The sequence below is a fragment of the Dendrobates tinctorius genome, unplaced genomic scaffold (assembly GCF_039654945.1).
Source record: "Dendrobates tinctorius isolate UK_male_01 unplaced genomic scaffold, ASM3965494v1 ptg000029l, whole genome shotgun sequence".
Taxonomy (NCBI): domain Eukaryota; kingdom Metazoa; phylum Chordata; class Amphibia; order Anura; family Dendrobatidae; genus Dendrobates; species Dendrobates tinctorius.
Window position 1 is genome coordinate 40,499,639 of NW_027361697.1, and position 26,512 is coordinate 40,526,150.

General features: G+C 44.7%; 1 protein-coding gene across 3 annotated transcripts in view; it reads left to right on the plus strand.

The window, feature by feature from the left end:
• The first annotated feature begins 21,423 nt into the window (after window positions 1-21,423).
• The window catches only part of SLC35A3 (solute carrier family 35 member A3), a 69,510-nt gene continuing 64,421 nt past the window's right edge, over window positions 21,424-26,512 (plus strand). The window contains exon 1 of one of the 3 annotated variants that reach the window (XM_073571635.1): window positions 21,424-21,560. In XM_073571635.1, coding sequence (XP_073427736.1) covers window positions 21,495-21,560 — 66 coding nt within the window. In that variant the 5' untranslated portion in view covers window positions 21,424-21,494. Of the gene's footprint in view, window positions 21,561-21,719; window positions 21,853-21,954; window positions 21,974-26,512 lie in introns of those variants that run through there. The other 2 variants (XM_073571636.1, XM_073571637.1) reach the window with 2 other exon arrangements.

The following is a 26,512-nucleotide window of genomic DNA, read 5'->3' on the forward strand; positions in this document are numbered from 1 at the left end:
TTCTGATCACACATTCCCTTTAAGAGCTTATTAACACGTCAGTATTTTGCATCAGTGTTTTGTATCCCAAAACCAGGCGTGGAACTTACAGATAAACTATAAGGCCAGGATCGCACAAGCGAGGAATACGGCTGAGTCTCACATGTTAATACCCGACACTGCCGACGGCACTCAAAAGCGGAGCATGCGGCTCCATGTATTGCTATGCGGACGCACGCTCCGATTCGAGTGCCGGCGGCAGTGCCGGGTATTAACATGCGATACTCGGCCGTATTCCTCACATGTTTTATCCCGGCGTAATTGAAAGATTGACAGCTGTTCTGTGTTTTGAAGACATTCCTGCTTTTGGCTTACACATACAGGTGAAATACTGATCAAAAGTACTGATATGTGAATAAAGCCTTAAGGGCATGTCACACTAAGAGATATCGCTAGCAATATCGCTATAACTAATGACGTTATAGCGATATTGCTAGCGATATCGCTGTGTCTGATACTTACCTACGACCGACTCCCCCGCTGGTTATCGCTGATTGCGCGAGAACGTTCAGGACTGTTTCTCGTCGTCAGCTTCCTGCGGCGCTTCCAGCTGTGACGACGAGCGACACGTGGAGCCGGGCGGGAGGACGCAGGATCACCTCGTCTGACAGGTAAGTAGCGATCCCCGTCCCCAGCAATGTCGCTAGTGAGATCTTCCTGTGTGGCAGCTCACTAGCGACCACTTAGCGATGTACCAGCGATCCTGACAGCGTCATATCGCTGGTCGGGATCGCTGGTACATCGCTAAGTGTGACAGTACCTTTAGACATAGAGGATGGCCCACAATTCTTAAAGCGTGGTTTAATTTGTATTGCTGCTGTTCAGCATGGCACATTAAGGCCGTTTTCACACATGTAGTGTAGTTGCTGTGCTTTTCCTGCTTCTTTTAATCTCGATTTTTTTTTTTTTTCACACCAAAATACAAAATAAGAATCTTTTGCTTTGCTATTATTGCATTTTTTTGTATTTTATTTTAAGTTTTCCCCTTAATTTGTTGCATTTTTTTGGTACAGATTTGGCGCAGAATATTGAATGTTTATTTCAGTACAGAAATAATTTTATTCTGCACTTAAAAACACAGCTGCATGTTTAACATGTGTTTTTTTTTCATGCTTCCCATAGAAGCATTTAGATAAAAAATGTACAGTTCAATGGCGTCTTTCAACACATGGTGGTTATAAGTTTTCATTAAATCACACCCACTTTGCTTGGACAGTTCGCAGCATATTTACTGCACACAAGCAAAAAAACTCAACAGAAAAAAAACTTCTCTCCTCAGGACATAATAGTACATCATTGGGAGGAGGTGGGTGTATAGGGCAGGCTCAGAAGTTGCGCCTGCTGCATCCAGGTCTTGTCCCAACTGTGTTACACATTCACATCTGTTCTATTATATAAAGCCGGTTAGGTGGATTTGTGAGTGGGTGGACTGGCTCAGTGATCGTATTCTACAGTGTCACTTGTCTTTCGCTAGGGGGACTTGTTAGGGAGTCAGAAAAACACTGAACTTTAGGAAGGCAAGATTTGACCAGCTTAGAGATGCCCCTAATCTGGTTGACTGGGACAATGTCCTCAGAAATAAGAATATAGATAGTAAATAGGCACTGTAAGCGGTTTATACCTTGTGGGAATAAAAGGCCAAGAAATAGGAAAAACCCAATGTGGATAACCAAAGTAAGAGGGGCAAATAACAGGAAAAAGAAAGCATTTAAACTACTAAAGCAGGATAGCACCATTGAAGCTCTAAAAAACTATAGGGCTAAAAATAATTTAATCAAAAAAACTAATTACAGCTGCCAAAAAGGAAACAAAGAAGCACATTGCTAAGGAGAGTAAAACTAATCCCAAACTTCTTTTACTACATCAATAGTAAAAGAATCGTAAGTGAAAGTGTAGGCCCCTTAAAAAATTGTGAGGAAAGAATGGTTGTAGATGACGAGGAAAAGCTAATATATTAAACACCTTCTTCTCCACGGTATTCACGGTGGAAAATGAAATGCTAGGTGAAATGCCGAGAGACAAAGAAAACCCTATAATAGGCTATGTGCCCACGTATGCAGAAAATTTCTGCTTCAAAAACAGACTACTTCCCAGAAAACGCGCGTTTTATTTCCGTGCGTTTTCCGCATGTTTTTTGCTCAAAAAACACGCGTTTTTGATGCGTTTTTTTCCGCGCGTCTTCTGACTCATGGGAAATAGCTAAAAACGCAGACTTTTCCACAAAATTAATGAGCATGCTGCGTTTTTAACCGCTAAGGGTTTTATTTGCGGGAAAAAAAATGCATCAATTGGCACAAAAAAGGCAAAATGCATTAAAATGAATGGGATGCTTATTTTAACCCCTTCATGACCCAGCCTATTTTGACCTTAATGACCTGGCCATTTTTTGCAATTCTGACCAGTGTCCCTTTATGAGGTAATAACTCAGGAACACTTCAACGGGTCTTAGCGATTCTGAGATTGTTTTTTCGTTACATATTGGGCTTCATGTTAGTGGTAAATTTAGGTCGATAATTTTTGTGTTTATTTGTGAAAAAATCAGAAATTTAGTGACGTTTTGGAATGCAGACTTTGATGGAATGGTCTGCAGGCATCATGTTACATTTGCAGAGCCCCTGATGTACCTAAACTGTGGAAACTCCCCACAAATGAAATTCATTTTGGAAACTAGACCCCCCCAAGGAACTTATCTAGATGTGTGGTGAGCACTTTGAACCCCCAAGTGCTTCACAGGCGTTTATAACGCAGAGCCGTGATAATAAAAAATCATTTTTTTCCTCAAAAAAAAAAGATTTTTAGCTCACAATTTTTTTTTCACAAGGGTAACAGGATAAATTGGACCCCAAAAGTTCTTGTCCAGTTTGTCCTGAGTAAATATGTGGGTGGGGACCACTGTTTGGGCACACGTTGTGGCTCGGAAGGGAACTAGTGGCATTATGAAATGCTGACTTTGATGGAATGGTCTGCGGGCGTCATGTTACATTTGCAGAGCCCCTGGTGTGCCTAAACTGTGGAACCCCCCACAAGTGACCCCATTTTGGAAATTAGACCCCCCAAGGAACTTATCTAGATGTGTGGTGAGCACTTTGAACCTCCAAGTGCTTCACAGAAGTTTATAACGCAAAGCTGTGAAAATAAAAAAATCATTTTTTTTCCTCAAAAAATGATTTTTTAGCTCGCAAATTTTTATTTTCCCAAGGGAAACAGGAGAAATTGGACCCCAAAAGTTGTTGTCCAGTTTGTCCTGAGTACGCTGATACCCCATATGTGGGGAGGAACCATTGTTTGGGCGCACATAAGGGCTGAGAATGGAAGTTGTGACATTTTGAAATGCAGACTTTGATGGAAAGGTCTGCGGTCGTCGTTACGTTTGCAGAGCCCCTGATGTGCCTAAACAGTAGAAACCCAACAAGTGACCCCATTTTGGAAACTAGACCTTCCAAGGAACTTATCTAGATGTCTGGTGAGCACTTGGATCCCCCAAGTGCTTCACAGACGTTTATAACGCAGAGACGTGAAAATAAAAAAATCATTTCATTTCCAAAAAAATAATTTTTTAGCACCCAATTTTTTATTTTCCCAAGGGTAACAGGAGAAATTAGACCACCAAAGTTGTTGTGCAATTTTTCCTGAGTACGCTGATACCCCATATGTTGGGGTAAACCACTGTTTGGGCACACGTCGGGGCTTGGAAAGGAGGGAGCACCGTTTGACTTTTTGAACGCAAAATTGGCTGGAATCAATGGTTGCACCATGTCGCGTTTGGAGACCCGCTGATGTGCCTAAACAGTGGAAACCCCTCAATTCTAACTCCAACCCTAACCCCAACACACCCCTAACCCTAATCCCAACCATAACCCTAACCCCAACACACCCCTAACCCTATCCGTAACCCTAATTCCAACCCTAACCCTAATTCCACTCTAACCCTAATTCCAACACTAACCCTATTTCCAACCCTAACCCTATTTCCAACCCTAACCCTATTTCCAACCCTAACCCTAACCCTCTTTCCAACCCTAATCCTAACCCTCTTTCCAACCCTAACCCTCTTTCCAACCCTAACCATAATGGAAAAATAAAAATAAAAATAATTTCTTTATTAGTTGATCCTGCCTATGGGGGTGATAAACTGGGGGTTTATTTACTTTTCATTCTATTTTGATCACTGTGAGAGTTTATCACAGTGATCAAAATAGAATGAAGGGAAATTGCAGCCAGCGGGAGGACTGCGCATGCGCCCGCCATTTTCAAGATGGCGGCGCCCATGGCCCGGGACCGCGGGACACCGGGAGGCGCAGAGGGACATCGGAGGTACTGGGGGGGGGTCGGAAGGTGGGGGGAGCACAGAGAAGGGGGAAGGGAGCCGATGATGACGGCGGCGGCGGCACATTGCCGCCGTCAGTCGGTATCGGGGGCCGATCGGCCCCGTGAGCCGGTGGGGGGGGGTCGGATCACGGTCTCCAGTAATGTCCGATGCTACTGCAGCATCGGCCATAGCTGGATTGTAATATTTCATCAATTTTCATTGATGAAATATAACTATCGCTCTGATTGGCTGTTAAAAGTGAAACAGCCAATCAGAGCAATCGTAGCCATGTGGGGGCGAAGCCACGCCCACTGAAGAACAAAGCCCCCTGTATCTGCGGGTCGGGTGACCTTTCAGTGACCTAGGTCACCCGACCCGCAGGGGGGTTTTAAAGTCATGATGCCACATAGGCGTCATGGGTCGTTCTGGCACGACTTTTCATGACGCCTACGTGGAGTCAAAGGTCGTGAAGGGGTTAAGCGTTTGTGAAGCGTTTTGACCGGGACAAACGCTTCAAAAACGCTTACGTGGGCACACAGCCTTAAGGGTCACCAATCTAACCCAAGAAGAGGTGTGAAACCGGCTAAATAAGATTAAAATAGGTAAATCTCCAGATCCGGATGGCATACACCCACGAGTACTAAGAGAACTAAGTAATGTAATAGACAACCATTATTTCTTATATTTATGGACTCTATAGTGACGGGGTCTGTTCCACAGGACTGGCGCATAGCAAATGTGGTACCAATATTAAAAAAGGGCTCTAAAAGTGAACCTGGAAATTATAGGCCAGTAAGTCTAACCTCTATTGTTGGTAAAATATTTGAAGGGTTTCTGAGGGATGTTATTCTGGATTATCTCAATGAGAATAACTGTGTAACTCCATATTAGCATGGGTTTATGAGAAATCGCTCCTGTCAAACCAATGAAATCAGTTTTTATGAAGAGGTAAGCAATAGACTGGACCAAGGTGAGTCATTGGATGTGGTATATCTTGATTTTTCCAAAGAGTTTGATTCTCTGCCACATAAGAGGTTGGTACACAAAATGAGAATGCTAGGTCTGGGGGAAAATGTGTGTAAATGGGTAAGTAACTGGCTTAGTGATAGAAAGCAGAGGGTGGTTATAAATGGTATATTCTCTAACTGGGTCGCTGTGACCAGTGGGGTACCGCAGGGGTCGGTGTTGGGACCTATTCTCTTCAACATATTTATTAATGATCTGGTAGAAAGTTTACACAGTAAAATATCGATATTTGCAGATGATACAAAACTATGTAAAGCAGTCAATACAAGAGACTATAGTATTCTGCTACAGATGGATGTGGATAAGTTGGAAACTTGGGCTGAAAGGTGGCAGATGCGGTTTAACAATGATAAATGTAAGGTTATACACATGGGAAGAAGGAATCAATATCACCATTACACACTGAATGGGAAACCACTGGGTAAATCTGACCTGGAGAAGGACTTGGGGATCCTAGCTAATAATAAACACACCTGGAGCAGCCAGTGCCAGGCAGCGGCTGCCAAGTCAAACAGGATCATGGGATGCATTAAAAGAGGTCTGGATACACATGATGAGAGCATTATACTGCCTCTGTACAAATCCCTTGTTAGATTGCACATAGAGTACTGCGTACAGTTTTGGGTACTGGTGCTCAGGAAGGATATAATGGAACTTGAGCGAGTACAAAGGAGGGCAACAAAATTAATAAAGGGGATGGGGGGACTATAATACACAGAGAGATTAGCAAAATTAGGATTATTTAGTCTAGAAAAAAATATGACTGTGGGGTGTTCTAGTAACCATGTATAAGTATATAAGGGGAAAATACAAATATTTCTCCGAGGATCTGTTTATACCAAGGGAGGTGACGATCACAAGGGGTCATTCTCTGCGTCTGGAGGAGAGAAGGTTTTTCCACCAACATAGAAGAGGATTCTTTACTGTTAGGGCAGTGAAAATCTGGAATTCCTGGAGTGAGGGTTGGTGATGGTGAACTCAGTCGAGGGGTTCAAGAGTGGTTCAAGAGAGGCCTGGATGTCTTCCTGGAGTGTAACAATATTATATCTTACAGTTATTACGTTCTTTAGAAGGACGTAGATCTGGGGATTTATTCTGATGGAATATAGGCTGAACTGGATGGACTAATGTCTTTTTTTCAGCCTTGCAAACTATGATACTATGTTATCGTACTCAAAGAGTAGTGATAAATGGTTGCACATCCAATTGGAATAGTGTTTCAACTGGGGTACGACAAAGCCCTGTCCTGGCCCCAGTGTTGTTCAACAACACTTTTATAAATTATCTAGATAAGGGAACTCAAGATAGAAAAAAGATTTAGAAGGACCTAGATAAGCTTGAACAATGCGCAGCAACTAACAATATGGTATTTAACAGGGAGAAATGCAAGATTCTTCATCTGGGCAAGAAAAATAAAAATGACATCTACACAATGGGAGGAATAGAACTAAGCAACAGCACGTGTGTTGTGAGTTCATTTTTCCCTTCACCATTGAGGTCTGATGAACTCCCTCCTCTGGTGAAGGAAGGTAGTGAGGCTGATTACCAAACACCTGGGCAGCTAGATGATGACTGGGTGGCTGGAATTGAGGACTGGATATAAGGCTGCCGACGCCCTTCTTCCTGGCTGGTGATTTTCCTGCTGGATTCTTGGAGACCAGTCTGATTCCTGCATCTCACAGCTAAGTTTTTCTGCTCTTCTTTGTACTCTTCAGTTTTGTTTTTGTTTTGCCTTGTTTTTTGGGAGTTCTGCCATCCCCGGCCGGGGGTGAGCTGAACTCCATTTTTGTCTCTGATCTGTTGATATTTTGCTCTGTCTTCAGAATATACCTGAGTGCTGATATAGTCTTTTGAAGCCTAGCGACTACAGGGCCTGTTTTTCCTATCAGTCGGTTGGCTCATTTTGATAGGGTTTTTGCGGATGGCAGACAGCAGCTTTCCTATCCTGTCCTATGTAGTTAGCTTGGGCCCCATCATTTGCTCAACCTATCTTTCTATCTGTGTTAGTGTTTTCATCTTGCTTCACCGTCATTATATGTTGGGGGCTGCCTATTGCTTTGGGGTCTGCTCTGGGGCAGTTTAGTTTTTCCCCTTTCTGTCTTTAGGCTATATAGTTCTCCGGCTGTGATCGAGGGGTCTAGGGCACCGTAGGAACCCCCCACGGCTACTGCTAGTTGTTGTGGATAGGTTCAGGGGTCTGCAATCCAATAGCTGCCAACCTCTCTGGTTTTTCTGGACTTAGATGGTATTTTGTTTTTTCCTCCTTCGGTTACTCATCATAACAGAATCACCAGCCATACCGCAGATCCTAGGGTACTCAATAGCAGGAGAGAATTGTAAAAAAAAAAAAAAAAAAAAAAGGGTGTCAGAATTTTTTTATTTTTTTTTGTGTGCATATTTTTTCTTCTATATCTCTGAGGCCGTAGGGGGAATTTTTCTCTCAATAGAGATGAAGCAATTGTCTGATCGTGTGGAGCAGCTCGCTGCTGAAGTGCGGGGAATTTCCGCCTATCTTGCTCATTCACATGCTGCTGAACCAAAGATTCCTACTCCTGATGTATGTTTGGGGGATCGGTCTAAATTCTTGAATTTCAAGAATTGTAAATTATTTTTTGCCTTGAAGCCTAACTCGTCGGGGAACTCCGCTCAGCAGGTTAAAATTGTCATCTCTTTGCTGCGCGGCGATCCCCAGGATTGGGCGTTTTCTTTGAAACCTGATGATCCTATCTGAATAATGTGAACGCATTTTTTCAAGCCTTGGGGTTGTTGTATGATGAACCTAATGCTATTGATCAGGCTGAAAAGACCCTGTTGGCATTAAGCCAGGGTCGGGATTCGTCAGAGTTGTACTGTCAAAAATTCCGAAAGTGGGCGGTCCTTACTACCTGGAATGATGGTGCCTTGGCAGCACTCTTTCGGAAGGGTTTGTCAGAAACTGTAAAAGATACTATGGTGGGATTTCCTGTTCCCTCTGGTCTTGACGATTCTATGTCATTAGCCATTCAGGTGGATCGGCGTTTAGGTGAACGCAAAACTACACGAGAGATGTTGCCACCTGTTGAACAAATGTCTGAACCTATGCAATGTGATAGAGTTTTGTCTAGGGCGCAACGTCAGGAGTTCAGAAGGCGTAATAAGCTGTTTTGTTTTTTTTTTGTGGAGATGCCTCGCATATTATTTCTGTCTGCCCTAAACGAGAGAAACGTTGTGCACATACGTTTTCTGTGGGTGGTGTTCAACCTAAGTTTCTTCTGGCAATTGCTCTGATCTGCTCCCTGTCCACATTTTCCGCTAAGGCTTTTGTGGATTCGGGAGCAGCTCTGAACCTGATGGACTTGGATTTTGCTAAACGTTGTGGATTTCCTATGACACCTCTGTGGACGCCTATCCCTTTGAGGGGTATTGATGCTACTCCTTTGGCGAAGAATAAACCTCAGTTTTGGACCCAGGTGGTAATGCAGGTCGCCCCAGACCATCAAGAAAATTGCAGATTTTTGGTGTTGCATAATTTGCATGATACCATTGTTCTGGGGTTTCCCTGGTTGCAAATCCATAATCCAGTTCTGGATTGGAAATCTTTGTCTGTGGTGAGTTGGGGTTGTCGGTGTGCCCTTGGTGATGCTCCTGCTTTCTCCACCTCTCCCCAGTCGCATGATGTTCCTGACTATTTGGCTGACTTTTATGATGTATTTAGTGAGAATGAGTCTGCGTCTTTGCCTCCTCATAGGAGTTATGACTGTGCAATTGAGCTGAACCCGGGGTGTAAATTCCCCAAGGGTCGGCTTTTCAATTTATCTGTACCCGAGCACGAGGCTATGCGATCCTATATTAAGTAGGCATTGGAGAAGGGTCATATTAGACCATCCTCTTCACCCTTAGGTGCTGGTTTTTTTTTCGTGGCTAAAAAGGATGGTTCATTAAGGCCTTGTATTGACTATCGTGCCCTCAACAAAATTACTGTTAAATATCAGTATCCGTTACCCCTGATTTCTGATCTATTCTCCAGAGTTAAAGGTGCTTGCTGGTTTACCAAGCTTGACCTCAGGGGGGCGTATAATCTTATTCGCATTAAGCATGGGGATGAATGGAAGACGGCGTTTAATACTCCGGAGGGACATTTTGAGTACCTGGTGATGCCTTTTGGGCTCACTAATGCCCCTTCTGTCTTCCAGTGCTTCATGAATAATATATTCCGAGACTTTGTGGATAAATTTTTGATTATCTATCTGGATGATATTTTGATCTTCTCCAAGAATTGGGACTCTCATGTGGAACATGTTCGGACTGTGTTCCGGATTTTGAGGGAGAATTCCCTGTATGTCAAGGGATCGAAATGCCTTTTTGGGGTACAGAGGATTTCATTTTTGGGATTTATTTTGTCTCCGTCAACTATTGAAATGGACCCGGCCAAGGTACAGGCCATTTATGACTGGGTTCAGCCCACTTCTTTGAAGGCCCTCCAGAAGTTTTTGGGTTTTGCTAATTTTTATCGGAAATTTATAGCTAATTTTTCTGGTATTGCCAAGCCATTGACAGATTTGACTAGGAAGGGTGCTGATGTGCTGAATTGGTCTCCGGAGGCTGTTTCTTCCTTTCAGGAGCTGAAGCGAAGATTCACTTCTGCTCCGGTTTTGCGGCAACCTGATGTCTCACTCCCATTTCAGGTGGAGGTGGACGCTTCTGAGATTGGTGCAGGAGCGGTGTTGTCCCAAAAAGATCCTGTGACATCTAAAATGAATCCTTGTGCTTTCTTTTCCCGAAAGTTCTCCCCATCCGAACGTAACTATGATGTGGGGAATTGGGAACTGTTGGCCATGAAATGGGCATTTGAGGAGTGGAGACATTGGTTGAAGGGAGCTAAACACCAGGTCGTGGTCCTTACTGACCATAAGAATTTGATTTACCTGGAGTCGGCCAAGCGCTTGAATCCTAGACCGGCTAGGTGGGCCTTGTTTTTCACACGTTTTGATTTTGTGGTCTCTTTTCTTACGGGCACTAAGAATGTCAAGGCAGACGCCCTCTCTAGGAGTTTCCTTGCTGATTCTCCTGTTGTGACTAAGCCTGCTACCATCTTAGGCGAGGGGGTAGTTCTTTCTGCCATCTCGCCCGATTTGAGACGTGCTCTGGAAGAGTTTCAGGAGGACAAACCTGAGCGTTGTCCCAGTGGAAAGTTGTATGTTCCTGACCAGTGGAGGAAGAGAGTGATGTCTGAAGTTCATTGCGCTGCATTGGCTGGTCATCCAGGTATTTTTGGTACTAGAGATCTGGTGAGTTGGTCTTTTTGGTGGCCCGCCTTGTCTCATGATGTCAGAAATTTTGTGCAGTCCTGTGGGACTTGCTCCCGGTCTAAACCTTGTTCTCGCTCTAGTGGCTTGTTGTTGCCTTTGACGCTGCCCAGGAGGCCATGGACCCATATTTCAATGGATTTTATCTCTGATATGCCTGTCTCTCAGAGAATGACTGTTATTTGGGTGATTTGTGATAGCTTCTCTAAGATGGTCCATCTTGTACCACTCGCTAAGTTGCCATCTTCCTCTGAGTTGGTGCCCTTGTTTTTGCAACAGGTGGTTCGCTTGCACGGGATTCCTGAGAACATTGTATCTGACAGAGGAGTTCAGTTTGTGTCTAGATTTTGGAGGACTTTCTGTTCCAAGCTGGGAATTCAGTTGTCCTTCTCCTCTGCGTTTCACCCTCAGACCAATGGGCAGACGGAGAGAACAAACCAGACTTTGGAGTCGTATTTGAGATGTTTTATTTCTGCTGATCAGGATGATTGGGTTTCATTTTTGCCCTTGGCCGAATTTGCTTTAAATAATAGAGCTAGTTCTGCCACTTTGATGTCACCTTTTTTTTGTAACTTTGGTTTTCACCCTCGATTTTCTTCAGGGCAGGTGGAGCCTTCTGCCTGCCCAGGTGTTGACACTGTGGTGGAGAGAATGCACCAGATCTGGGACCAAGTAGTGGATAAGCTGTCTCTCTCCCAGGAAAAGGCCCAGCGGTTTTCCAACCGGCGTAGGACCGTTGGTCCCCAGTTTAAGGTGGGTGATATGGTTTGGTTGTCATCAAAAAATATCGCTATGAAGGTGGCTTCTCCTAAGTTTAAGCCTAGATTTATTGGACCTTACAAGATTTTGGAGATTATTAATCTGGTCTCTTTTCGGTTGGCTCTTCCTGTCACATTTAAAATTCATAATGTGTTTCATAAGTCCTTGTTGAAGAGGTTTGTTGAACCAGTAGTTCCTGTGGTGGCACCTCCTGACCCTATATTGGTTGAAGGTAACATGGAATATGAGGTAGAGAAGATACTGGATTCCCGTCTGGCTAGACGGAGACTCCAGTATTTGGTTAAGTGGAAGGGTTATGGTCAGGAGGATAATTACTGGGTCTCTGCCTCTGATATTCATGCCGAAAGATTGGTGCGTGCCTTTCATCGGGCTCACCCGGATCGCCCTGGTGGCATGGATGAGGGTTCGGTGACCCCTCCTCAAGGGGGAGGTACTGTTGTGAGTTCATTTTTCCCTTCACCATTGAGGTCTGATGAACTCCCTCCTCTGGTGAAGGAAGGTAGTGAGGCTGATTACCAAACACCTGGGCAGCTAGATGATGACTGGGTGGCTGGAATTGAGGACTGGATATAAGGCTGCCGATGCCCTTCTTCCTGGCTGGTGATTTTCCTGCTGGATTCTTGGAGACCAGTCTGATTCCTGCATCTCACAGCTAAGTTTTTCTGCTCTTCTTTGTACTCTTCAGTTTTGTTTTTGTTTTGCCTTGTTTTTTGGGAGTTCTGCCATCCCCGGCCGGGGGTGAGCTGAACTCCATTTTTGTCTCTGATCTGTTGATATTTTGCTCTGTCTTCAGAATATACCTGAGTGCTGATATAGTCTTTTGAAGCCTAGCGACTACAGGGCCTGTTTTTCCTATCAGTCGGTTGGCTCATTTTGATAGGGTTTTTGCGGATGGCAGACAGCAGCTTTCCTATCCTGTCCTATGTAGTTAGCTTGGGCCCCATCATTTGCTCAACCTATCTTTCTATCTGTGTTAGTGTTTTCATCTTGCTTCACCGTCATTATATGTTGGGGGCTGCCTATTGCTTTGGGGTCTGCTCTGGGGCAGTTTAGTTTTTCCCCTTTCTGTCTTTAGGCTATATAGTTCTCCGGCTGTGATCGAGGGGTCTAGGGCACCGTAGGAACCCCCCACGGCTACTGCTAGTTGTTGTGGATAGGTTCAGGGGTCTGCAATCCGATAGCTGCCAACCTCTCTGGTTTTTCTGGACTTAGCTGGTATTTTGTTTTTTCCTCCTTCGGTTACTCATCATCACAATGTGTGAAAAAAGACTTGGGTATACTAATAGATCACAGACTGCACATGAGTCAACAGTATGATGCTGCAAACAGTTCTGGGATGTATTAAGAGAAAAAAAACGAAGAAGAACCGACCATAAAGTTCAGATGTAATGAAGAGGAAAAATCAATATTAGTTTATTAAATTACATTATAGCAGGCAAAAATAACAGAAAAAAACACATCAATATATATATAACAAAGTAAAAAAATAAAAACAAGGCTACACACTCAGATATGAAAAATGAGGCTAAATGTTGAGTGCCAATCACTACAAGTCAATGGATAAATGTACAGGAATATGATTAATATAAAATAGAAATACAGTATATAAGGAAACCACGGAGTATGTAAGGTGCATATAAAGAGTTGTGCAAAGTGTTTATTTAATAATAAAGTGCAATTCAGCTCCAGTAGGTGTCACCATAGATCCATGGTATTAGTATACACAATCATGATGGTATCAGAGCACAATGAAACATAGCAATGTATTAGAAAGAGAAGAGACCATATGCTGCTGTGAAAGATCAGTCCAAAGTGGAGCGGCAATGGTACTTACAAGGGCAGTCTAGGTCTCAATCTCCTGGATGGTGTCCTCCGCAAAGCGCATTTCGGCATGCTGCCCACTGAGGAAGCAAAAAAAGCAGGTATCAGTTTTAGCTGCGTTTTTGGTGCAAAAACCTAAGGAAGTTAAATCATGCATTTTTGGGCCACTAAACTTTATCAACATGCAAGAGACAATAAAAACGCTGCAATAAAAACACATTCTATAATGCTGTAGATAAGCCCCCAAACCGACCTGAAAAATAAAAATAACTTATATTATACTCATCCGGGGGGCGGTCCTGTCCGTCCATTGGATGTCACAGGTCCGGGTCTGGCGCCTCTCTTCTTCTTGCGATGCCGCCCTCCTGCTTGCTTCATGGCTCCCCGGCATCACGGTTCTGCACAGGCGTACTTATCTGCCCTGTTGAGGGCAGAGCAAAGTACTGCAGTGCGCAGGCGCTGGGCCTCTCTGACATTTCCCGGCGCCTGTGCACTGCAGTACTTTGCTCTGCCCTCAACAGAGCAGATAAGTACGCCTGTGCAGGAGTGCGATGCTGGAGAGCCATGAAGCAACAGGAGGGCGGCAATCATAAGAAGATGGGAGGCACCGGACCCAGACCTGGGACACTCATCGGCCCGGACCGCCCCGCAGGTGACTATAATAAAAATTATTTTTCTTCTCTTGCAGGGTGGATCGGGGGGCTTATCTACAGCATTATAGAATGTTTTTTTGTGTTATAGAATGTGTTGAAAGGCGGTGGTTGTATCTCATATTGGCCAAACCTGATGACAAGTTCCCTTTAACCCAAAATGGTACCATTAAATACTACAGCTCTGCATGCAAAAACAAGCATTCAGTTCCATTGCTGGGTTACCCGGGGATCTTGGAAAAATGGAAAAATAGCCAGAGAAACTACTTTTTGTTACACAAACTTCAGAATTTTTTAAAACTACTAAAATAATAATAAGGCTGTGTACCAACGTTGCGGATTGTATGTGTTTTTGCTGTGTTTTTCGCCTCGAAAATGCAAACAGAACGCACCCCATGCATTCCCATGGCATTCTGCACCTGCTGTGCTAATGCTGCGTTTTTTTCCGCGGCAAAATTGCATAGCGGAAAAAAACGCAGCAGGCTCATTATTTTTGCGGAATCGCCACAAATCCGCAAAGAATCGTCGCAATTCTGCACACATAGGAATGCATGAGATCCACTTACTTTCCACTTGTGGCTATGCCCACCTTGCGCAAAGTGAGCGGCTCATGTGCAGATGGTACCCACGGTCTGGAGGAGAGGAGACTGTACTCCAGGCCCTGGGTACCATACCCCTGTAAAAAAAGAATAAAAAATAAAAAATCGGGTTATACTCACCTTCCGGCGTCCCACGCAGCCTTACCAATGCTCCCGCCAACTCCCGTTCCCAGTAATGCCTTGCGGCAAGGACTTGTGATGAGGTAGACCGCTACAGTATCGTAAGAGGTCTTAGTCGCAAGGCATCGCTGGGAACGGGAGCATCGCTGAGGCCTGGGGACGTTGCGCAGGACGCCGGAAGGTGAGTTTATCACGATTTTTTATTATTATTTTTAACATTCTATCTTTTACTACTGATGCCGCATAGGCAGCCTCAATAGTAAAAAGTTGGTCACACTTGTCAAACACTATGTTTGACGAGTGTGACCAACCTGTCAATCACATTCCAAGCGATGTTTCAAATCGCTTGGTATGCGCTTGAATTCCGTACACGAAAATCACGTGAAAAACGCTTGTTTTCGCGGGAAAAACGCATGCAAATTCCATGCGTTTTTCCGGCGGTGGGAGTCGCGGAAATGCTGCGGAAATTTCCGCAGCATCTCTGCAAAGTGGGTAGCTATAACTTTGGTCTTAACCCCTTAGTGACGGCACCAATTTGCAGCTTAATGACCGGGCCAATTTTTACAATTCTGACCACTGTCACTTTATGAGGTTATAACTCTGGAACTCTTTAACGGATCCCGCTGATTCTGAGAATGTTTTTTTGTGACATATTGTACTTCATGTTAGTGGTAAAATTTCTTTGATATGACTTGTGTTTATTTATGAAAAAAACGGAAATATGGCAAAAAAAATTGCAATTTTCAAACTTTTAATTTTTTAATTGCCCTTAAATAAGGGAGATATGTCAGAAAAAAATACATAACTTTTCACACATGTTTGCCTTACATCAGCACAATTTTGGAACCAAATTTTTTTTTTTGTTAAGAAGTTATGAGGGTTAAAATTTAACCGGCGATTTCTCATTTTTACAACAAAATTTACAAAACCATTTTTTTTTAAGGACCACATCACATTTGAAGTCACTTTGAGAGGTCAATATGACAGAAAATACCCAAAAGTGACACCATTCTATAAACTGCACCCCTCAAGGTGCTCAAAACCACAATCAAGAAGTTTATTAACCCTTTACGTGCTTCACAGGAACTGAAGCAATGTAGAAGGAAAAAATTATAATGTTTGTAAAAAAAGTTAAATGTTATTTCAGAACCAATTTTTTTTATATTCACAAGTGTAAAAAGAGAAAATGAACCACAAAATTTGTTGTACAATTTCTTGTGAATACGCAGATACCCCATATGTGGGGGTAAACCACTGTTTGGGAGCACGGCAGGGCTTGGAATGGAAGGAGCACCGTTTGACTTTTTCAATGCAGAATTGGCTGGAATTGAGTTGGACGCCATGTCTCGTTTGCAGAGCCCCTGATGTGTCTAAACAGTGAAAACCCCCCACAAGTGACTCCATTTTGGAAACTAGACCCCCCCAAGGAACTTATCTAGATGTGTGGTGAGCACTTTGCACCCTCAAGTGCTTCACAGAAGTTTATAACGCAGAGCCGTGAAAATAAAAAATCATTTTTTTTCCTCAAAAAAGATTTTTTTAGCCATTTATTTTTTATTTTCCCAAAGGTAACAGGAGAAATTAGACCCCCAAAGTTGGTGTGCAATTTGTCCTGAGTACGCTGATACCCCATATGTTGGGGTAAACCACTGGAGCACCATTTGATGCATGTCGCGTTTGGAGACCCCCTGATGTGCCTATATAGTGGAAACCCCTCAATTTTAGCTCCAACCCTACCCCCAACACACCCCTAACCCTAATCCCAACCCTAAACCCTAGCCCTAATCCCAACCCTAATTCCAACCCTAACCCACCCCTAATCCCAACCCTAACCCTAATTCCAACCCTAATCCAAACCCTAACCCTAATTCCAACCCTAACCCCAACACACCCCTATCCCTAATCCCAACCCTAACCCTAATCCAAACCCTAAATCTAATCCTAATGGAAAAATTAAAATAAATATATTTTCTTTATTTCATTATATTTCCCTAACTAAGGTGGTGATAAAGGGGGGGGGGTTATTTACTATTTTTTTTAGTTTGATCACTCTGATAGGGTAATGAATGAATGGAATCGGCAGGCCGGCAGATTCGGCGGGCGCACTGCGCATGCGCCCACCATTTTTTTCCTGGATGAAGATGGCGGCGCCCACCGGAGGATGCAGGAGGGCCCGAGGACCACCGGGAGGTACCGGGGACCCTATTTCTCTCTCCTCTGATGTGCGAAAACATCAGAGGAGAAAGTAAATGCAAAATCGAGGCTTTTTTTTTTGCGGTCACTGTTATATGGTTATTAACGGCGATCGCAAAAGCGACCCGAATCATGCTCTCTGGGGTCTCAGCTACCCCTGGCAGCCGAGACCCTGGAGAAAATCCGACTCTGGGGGGAGCTATACACTTTTTCCACAGCGCCGTGCTGTGGTTTAAGTACGCTTAACTACAGCCGTTAAAAGGCGTATCGGCTTTCGTTAAGGGGTTAATTCTACAATCATGCTACCAGGTTATTTATACTTCACAATGGACCTGATGAACCATTTCACCCTACATGGGATTATTTTCTTGTATTCTGGTACATTGTAAGGAAGGGCAGAACAGTGGCTCAGTGGTTAGCACTGTACTATATATAGGGCATCATGGTGGCTCAGTGGTTAGCACTGTACTATAGGGCAGCATGGTAGCTCAGTAGTTAGTATTGCACTGTATTTAGAGCAGCACAGTGGCTCAGCGGTTAGCACTGTAGTATATATAGGGCAGCACGGTGGCTCAATGGTTAGCACTGTACTATATATAGAGCAGCACAGTGGCTCAGTGGTTAGTACTGTACTATACTATATATAGGGCAGCACGGTGGCTCAATGGTTTGCACTGTACTATATATAAAGCAGCACGGTGGCTCAGTTGTTAGTACTGTATTATATATAGAGCAGCACGGTGGCTCAGTGGTTAGCACTGTACTCTATATAGAGTAGAACGGTGGCTCAATGGTTAGTACTGTACTATATATATAGCATCACAGTGGCTCAATGGTTAGTACTGTACTATATATAGAGCAGCACGGTGACTCAATGGTTAGCACTGTACTATATATAGAGCAGCACGGTGGCTCAATGGTTAGCACTGTACTATATATAGAGCATGGCTCAGTGGTTAGTACTGTACTATATATAGAGCAGCACGGTGGCTCAGTGGTTAGTACTGTACAATATATAGAGCAGTATGGTGAATCAATGGTTAGCACAGTAGCTCAGTGGTTAGTACTGTACTATATATAGAGCAGCACTGTACTATATATAGAGCATCATGGTGGCTTTATGGTTAGTACTGTACTATATATAGAGCAGCACAGTGGCTCAATGGTTAGTACTGTACTTTATATAGAGCATCACGGTGGCTTTATGGTTAGTACTGTCCTATATATAGAGCAGCACGGTGGCTCAATGGTTAGTACTGTACTATATATAGAGCAGCACGGTGGCTCAATGGTTAGCACTGTACTACATACAGAGCAACACGGTGGCTCAGTGGTTAGTACTGTACTATATATAGAGCAGCACGGTGCCTCAGTGGTTAGCACTGTACTATATATAGAGCAGCACGGTGGCTGCATGGTTAGTACTGTACTATATATAGAGCAGCATGGTGGCTCAATGGTTAGTATTGTACTATATATAGAGCAGCACAGTGGCTCAGTGGATAGGACTGTACTATATATAGAGCAGCATGGTGGCTCAATGGTTAGTACTGTATCAACATGTTAGGGCAAGTTAGGATAGGATATGGGTTGAACTAGATAGACTTAAAGTCTTCCTTCAACCTTAACTATATATATAGCAGCACGGTGGCTCAGTGGTTAGCACTGTACTATATAGAGAGCAGCATGGTGGCTCAGTGGTTAGTACTGTACTATATAGAGGGCAGCCCTGTGGCTCAATGGTTAACACTGTACAATATATAGAGCAGCACGGTGGCTCAGTCGTTAACACTGTTCTATATATAGAGCAGCACGGTGGCTCAGTGGTTAGCACTGTACTACAGTGCCTTGCGAAAGTATTCGGCCCCCTGGAACTTTTCAACCTTTTCCTACATATCATGCTCCAAACATAAAGATAACAAATGTAAATTTTTGGTGTAGAATCAACAAGTGTGACACAATTGTGAAGTTGAACGAAATTTATTGGTTATTTTACATTTTTGTGGAAAGTAAAAAACTGAAAAGTGGGGCGTGCAATATTATTCGGCCCCTTTACTTTCAGTGCAGCAAACTCACTCCAGAAGTTCATTGTGCATCTCTGAATGATCCAATGTTGCCCTAAATGACTAATGATGATAAATATAATCCACCTGTGTGTAATCAAGTCTCCGTATAAATGCACCTGCTCTGTAACAGTCTCAGGCTATGTACCCAAGTATGCAGAAAATTCCTGAATGAAAACCGGACTCCTTCCCAGAAAACGCGCGTTTTGTATGCGTTTTTTTCCGGTGCATTCCCAGTCTCATAGAAAATAGTTAGAAATGCGGATTTTTCCGCAAAATTAATGATCATGCTGCGTTTTTTACCGCAATGCGTTTTTTTCACGGAAAAAAACGCATCAATATGCACAAAAAGTGCAGAATTCATTAAAATGAATGGGATGCTTCTAAGCGCTTTGTAAGCTGTAAGCGACTTGCAGCTGTAATCCCAGCAAAAGGTGGCGCAACAAAGTATAAAGTTAAAGGGGCTGAATAATATTGTACGCCCCACTTTTCAGTTTTTGAATTTCCACAAAAATTTAAAATAACCAATAAAGTTCGTTCAACTTTACCATTGTGTTCCACTTGTTATTGATTCTTCACCAAAAATTTACATTTGGTATCTTTATGTTTGAAGCATGATATGTGGGAAAAGGTTGAAAAGTTTCAGGGTGCCGAATACTTTCGCAAGGCACTGTGTATATAGAGCAGTATGGTGGCTTTATGGTTAGTACTGTACTATATATAGGGCATCACGGTGGCTCAGTGGTTAGCACTGTACTATACAGGGTAGTACGGTGGCTCAGTGGTTAGTACTGTACTATATATAGGGCATCGCGTTGGCTCAGTGGTTAGCACTGTACTATAAATAGGGCAGCATGGTGGGTGGCTCAGTGGTTAGTTCTGTACTATATATAGGGAAGCACGGTGGCTCAGTGGTTAGTACTGTACTATATATAGGGCAGCACGGTGGCTCGGTTAGCACTGTACTATATATAGGGCAGCACGGTGGCTCAGTGGTTAGCACTGTACTATATATAGGGCAGCACGGTGGCTCTGTGGTTAGCACTGTACTATATAGGGCAGCACAGTGGCTCAGTGGTTAGTACTGTACTATATATAGGGCAGCACGGTGGCTCAGTGGTTAGCACTGTACTATAAATATGGCAGCACGGTGGGTGGCTCAGTGGCTAGTACTGTACTATATATAGGGCAGCACGGTGGCTCAGTGGTTAGCACTGTACTATATAGGGCAGCACGGTGGGTGGCTCAGTGGCTAGTACTGTACTATATAGGGCAGCACAGTGGCTCAGTGGTTAGCACTGTACTATATAGGGCAGCACGGTGGCTCAGTGGTTAGCACTGTACTATATAGGGCAGCACGGTGGGTGGCTCAGTGGCTAGTACTGTACTATATATAGGGCAGCACGGTGGCTCAGTGGTTAGCACTGTACTATAAATAGGGCAGCACGGTGGGTGGCTCAGTGGCTAGTACTGTACTATATAGGGCAGCACGGTGGCTCAGTGGTTAGCACTGTACTATATAGAGCAGCACGGTGGCTCAGTGGTTAGCACTGTACTATAAATAGGGCAGCACGGTGGGTGGCTCAGTGGCTAGCACTGTACTATATAGGGCAGCACGGTGGCTCAGTGGTTAGCACTGTACTATATAGGGCAGCACGGTGGCTCAGTGGTTAGCACTGTACTATATATAGGGCAGCACGGTGGCTCAGTGGTTAGCACTGTACTATAAATAGGGCAGCACGGTGGGTGGCTCAGTGGCTAGTACTGTACTATATAGGGCAGCACGGTGGCTCAGTGGTTAGCACTGTACTATATAGAGCAGCACGGTGGCTCAGTGGTTAGCACTGTACTATAAATAGGGCAGCACGGTGGGTGGCTCAGTGGCTAGTACTGTACTATATAGGGCAGCACGGTGGCTCAGTGGTTAGCACTGTACTATATAGGGCAGCACGGTGGCTCAGTGGTTAGCACTGTACTATATATAGGGCAGCACGGTGGCTCAGTGGTTAGCACTGTACTATATAGAGCAGCACGGTGGCTCAGTGGTTAGCACTGTACTATAAATAGGGCAGCACGGTGGGTGGCTCAGTGGCTAGTACTGTACTATATAGGGCAGCACGGTGGCTCAGTGGTTAGCACTGTACTATATAGGGCAGCACGGTGGCTCAGTGGTTAGCACTGTACTATATATAGGGCAGCACGGTGGCTCAGTGGTTAGCACTGTACTATATAGGGCAGCACGGTGGCTCAGTGTTTAGCATTTTACTATGCAGGGGGGACAGAAAGTATTAAGACCTCATTAAATTTTTCACTCTTTGTTTCATTGCAGCCAAAAAATTCAGTTCACTTTTTTCTCATTAATGGACACTGTGCACCCCATCACGACTGAAAAAAAACAAATGTAGAAATTTTTGCAAACTTATTAAAAAAGAAAAACAAATGATAATTTGTCTTGGGCGGGGGGAACAAGCCCTCATTCATCTGTGTAGATAGAAAAAGAAACTCTTCAGACTCCCGGACAAAAAAAAGAAAACAGAAAAATAACCCCGTATTGAAGGGGTTAAACAGTTGTGGCAAATCCGCCCCTCGCCTGCTCACATCGCGGATCCATGCGCACGCCGCGGCGCTCCTGTCATGACCCGAGACCAGAGCCACCAAGGGGAGAAACCGGTTTAGTAAGTATTTCCTGACGGGCCGGTGTGTCCTGCTCACCCTGTGCTGAGGTGCCGACCGTGACCGCACAGTCCGCCCTCCATACCCCGCACTATCACTGGTATTACGTCCATTTTAAAGGCGGGCTAGGAGCCACATCCGTGACTGCAGACGGCGCCACATCCGTGCGGGGGCGGGGCCACAGTGACGCGCAGCGCTGTGTGTAGCCGGCAGGGGGCGGGGCCGAGTCCCGGAAGTGCTGTGTGTATGTGTCAGGCTCAGTCAGGACAGACAGGAGCTGAGTGTCTGAGCGGAGTGAGTATGTCCGTGTCCTGTGTGCAGGGAGCACGGCCGCCGTGCAGCCCCCGTGTCTGCAGCTATCCCAGCTTATATGCAGAGAGTTGTATGGTCTGTAGTCACGTGTCCTCACTGACAGGTGGGACAGCAGTGTGACCTGAGCACTCCCTTTAAGTACACAAATGGCTTTCTGTGCATCACCTGCTGTATGCTGCATGCACCCATATACTATACACATGGCAGCTGTGGTGTTTGCTTTATGGCACAGGTTGCAGCCTGGAATGTCACATTGTTGAGGCTTCTCCCATTATTTCCTGTCATTTTGCATTATTAGTAATTTTCATATGGGGAAGAAATCAAAGACGTCACCTAGCAGAGCAAAGCTAGCGAGTGCCCCTGTACGTGTCTGCTGCACCAGTGACCCACAAGCCGCGCAGCCCCTGAGGACCGCTAGCCGTAGGGTGTTTGTGCTCCACGTCTGCTCCGAGTTGTCTTATCACTGATCATCTCTGTATTTCCATACAAAGGAGCAGAGCTAAATGTAGCAGTGATCTCTGTTTAAAGGGATTGTCCAGGATGTGAAATGGTTAAAAAAAAAAAATTCCCCCACCTCTCAGCCAATCAGGGGTCTGTTTGCTTTGCTGTAGTGATGTCAAGTGCATAACGTGACAGCTGCCCAGGCACTAACCTGTGGGGGGTGCTGTAAGCGTGTATGTGACTGCATCGCTGCAGCCAAGTGCACAAAGGGCCAGAGGTGACCACCAGAGGAATGGGGGCTTACCAGGTGTATATAGTGTGCGCAGTGAGGCAGCATTGGGAGGGGGTACATATGGGTTGTTGGCCTGGACACAAAATTCTTACGAGTGTGAAATTTCATGAGTAGAAAAAAGTAGTTATAGTGTATATAGTGCCAGAGATCTGGGGCAGTGGAAAAGCCATAGACTTTTGGCTGTGTGTACCAGATCTCCTGATGGCACCACCTTGAGCTGTATGGGTCCCGTTACACTAAGCGATGCACCAGCGATCCCAACAACGATATGACCCGGTCAGGATCACTGGTGAGCTGTCAAACAGGCAGATCTCACCAGAGATCAGGACCAGAGAGGACGCGGGTAAATAAGCACGCGCAGCGCTTAGTTACCCGCTGTGTACCCTGAATACCAGCGTGCTTGCGCTGGGAGCTGGTATCCAAGGTAAACAGCGGGTAACTAAGTGTGCACAGCGCTTAGTTACCCGCTGTTTACCTTGGATACCAGCTCCCAGCATCTGCTTACAGCGCCGGGAGCTCACTGATCGTTGGTCTCCCACTGCCACACGCAGTAATGTGTGCTGGCCAGCTGGAAACCAATGATCAAAAAATGGCCCAGGACATTAGTGCACGATCAGTGATGCGGGGGGGGGGGGGGCGGTCGCTGATAGGTGTCACACACACAGCGAGATCGCTGCAGAGGTCACTGTTACGTCACAAAACTTGTGACTCAGCAGCGATCTCGCTTAGTGTGACGGGGGGCTTATCCATAGGAGCATGACCCTAAGGCCACACATCAGTATTTGTAGCCAAAACCAGAAGTGGAACAATCAGAGGAAAAGTATAATAGAAACCAATCACCACTTCTGGATTTATCACCCACTCCTGGTTTTGGCTTACAAATACTGAGGTAAAAAACTCACCAAATACTGAGCATGTGAACTGAGGGATAATAATAATAATAATAATTATTTATATAGCGCCAACATATTCTGCAGCGCTTTACAGTGTAACAGTTTCAAAACACAAGTCATAAGTAACAACGCTAACAATACAATCATTAAAGCAAATTAAGCCGAAATAAGATGACCCTGCTCGTGAGAGCTTACAATCTACAATGAGGTGGGGGAGATACAAAGTACAGGTGTGTATTTACAATGAAGGTCCGGCCATCTTGAAGGAGTGAAGGATGGATGGAGATAGTGAATGGGCTACGCACGCACACTTACACATAGAATGACTGTGATTAGTGAACGTGATAGGTCTCTCTGAACAAATGTGTTTTGAGGGAGCGCCTGAAACTATGCAAATTGTGGATAGTCCTAATTTTTTGGTGGATCCTGTGGTGGAGCCGGGTGCCGTAGGTTCTCTCCCTCGCCACTCTCTGTGCCGCAGGCTGTTGTATGCCCACTGCCTACAACACACCCACATCCCGTATGAGTGACACCGTAATGTCCCTGCTTTGCGCTACCCATGAAAAAGGGGAAAAGCGCACCCAGTCTCTTGCATTTGGTGTGTAAAGACTTGGTATGGGGTGGTGAAAGGTGACATTAATACTTTTTAAGGGGGCACTCTGAGAAGGGGGCATTAATGGTATTGAAGGGTGTTGTGAGCTCATTTTCGGGTTTGCCTCTGGCTTCTGGTGAGGGTTATGGAGCTGGCTGTGCTGACAGAGGAGTAGTGAGTTCTCTATCTGGACTCCCTCTGTTGGTGAAGGGAGGTAATGAAGCTGATCTAAATGGCAGAGACCAGCCACCTGAGGAGGAGGACTGCGATTGGACATCAGGAGTTTCTGATTGGATTTAAGGCAGCCGACTCCCTAGTTTCTTGCTGGTGATTTTTCCTGACTCTGGCTCCTGGTTTCCAGTTTGGTTCCTGCCTTCCTAAAGCTAAGTTTTCTCTGCTATTGTTCATATGAGTTTTTGTCTGGTTTACTTCGTTTTTGTGTTCAGCCAGCCCTGGCTGGAACTGGGCTGAATCCCCATTTTGTCTCTGATCAGTTGATCTCTTTTGCTCTGTCTTCAGAATATACCTGAGTGCTGATATAGTGATTTGAAGTCTAGCGACTTCAGGGCCTTTTTCTATCAGACGTGTTGAACATTCTTTTTGGCAGGGTTTTTTTGTGTGATTGCAGACAGCAGCTTTTCTTTCCTGTCCTTTCTAGTTAGCGAGGGCCCCATCATTTGCTCAGCCTATCTTTCTACCTGTGTCTGTGTTTTCATCTTGTTTCACCGAAAATACATGTTGGGGGCTGTCTATTGCTTTGGGGTCTGCTCTGGGGCAGTTTAGATTTTCCTTTTCTTTCTTTAGGCTTATTTAGTTCTCCGGCCGTGACGAGGCGTCTAGGACCACCGTAGGCACGCTCCACGGCTACTGCTAGTTGTTGTGGATAGGATCAGGGGTCTGCAATTCGCTAGTTACCAACCTCTCCGGTTTTCAGGGCTTACCTTGCTTTGTTTTTTCCTCCTCGGTGACTCATTCATAACAGAAGGGGTACTCATGCATTATTACTGGGACAGAGGATGAAATGCTTGCATTGTTTTAGATTCTGACAACCCACTGTGTATGATATATATATTGTCCCAGGGCGGCTCCCACTCACCCTTTTACTGTGTAAACTTGCTTGGTGTCCATTGCCCGGACACGACACCACTTCAGTGCCAGCACATGTGAACCCTGCAGGTGTTTTACGTGCTGCTGGATTCCTGTAGCACAAAGAGCACTGCATCAGGCTAAACCCTAAAATGTAGTGATCAGTGAGCTGTCCCAAGCATTGTTACTTCTCCTTTTACCTCCCTCCACTCTGTTGGCATTGGGCAGTTTGTTTTAGCTCTCTATTTTATGTGCCGTATGTCACTGTGTCATGTACTTTCCAGTTGCACAACTCTTACCTCAACGCTCTCCCTTTTGTCCTCGTAAATCCTCTCGCTTTCGTGTCAGTATGCACATTACTTTAGTACGGTATATGATATTGACATTTTAATTTTTCTAAAAAATCTCTCCTCAAATCATTCAAACTCATTTGCCACACATACTATAGTATTTTTGGGGCTGGGTTATTTATTTATTTATTTTTCCTCCTTTCTCCATCAGGCCTGATAGAGGGTATCCGCCATCCCAAATCGATAGTATAAAGTAATTCTCTCCATGGCACCTGTGAAAATCACAGCCTTTGATGTAAACTGCTGCCTCCTTTTTGCAGAAACTGATGTATAACATAAGGCTATGTGCACACGCTGCGGATTCTGCTGCGGATCCGCAGCAATTTCTGCTGCGTTGTACTGTACCATTGTTTTCAATGGTCAAACCAAAAACGCTGTGCACATTCTGCAGATTTTTTTGCGTGGATTTGCTGCGGGTTACAATCCGCAGCATGTTAATTCTTTGTGCGGAATCTGCTGCGGTTTCACACCTTATCCATTGTAAGGTGTGAAACCACAGACTAATCCGCAGGTAAACCGCAGGACTTTTTACCTGCGGATTTTTACAAATCCGCGGGGACAAATCCGCAGCTCTCCAAACTACGTGTGCACATAGCCTAAGGCTGCTTTTACACATGCCGTATTTTTGTGGGCCGTTTTTGCTGCCCCAATAGATTTATATGGGGCCGCAAAATCAGCCCGCAAAAATTAGTAGGAGGGCCGTGCTCCGTATGGCCATGAGGGCCGTATTTGCGGCTGTGAAAAAATATTGAGCTTGCTTGATATTTTTCATGGCTTACGGACACGACCGCAATGCATGTCAATGGTATCGCAAAAACAACGGTAGCTTGTTTATGCTGTACCCCGTATTTGTGGATTGCCGTATTTTTCCCAGCAATTGTTTAAAATAGGGAAAAACAGCGATCCAAGACGTTTTTGTGCTGCCTGTTTTTGCGGGAGACCGCAAAAATCATGGAAATACGGCCCGTAAAAAATGCGGTAAGTGTAA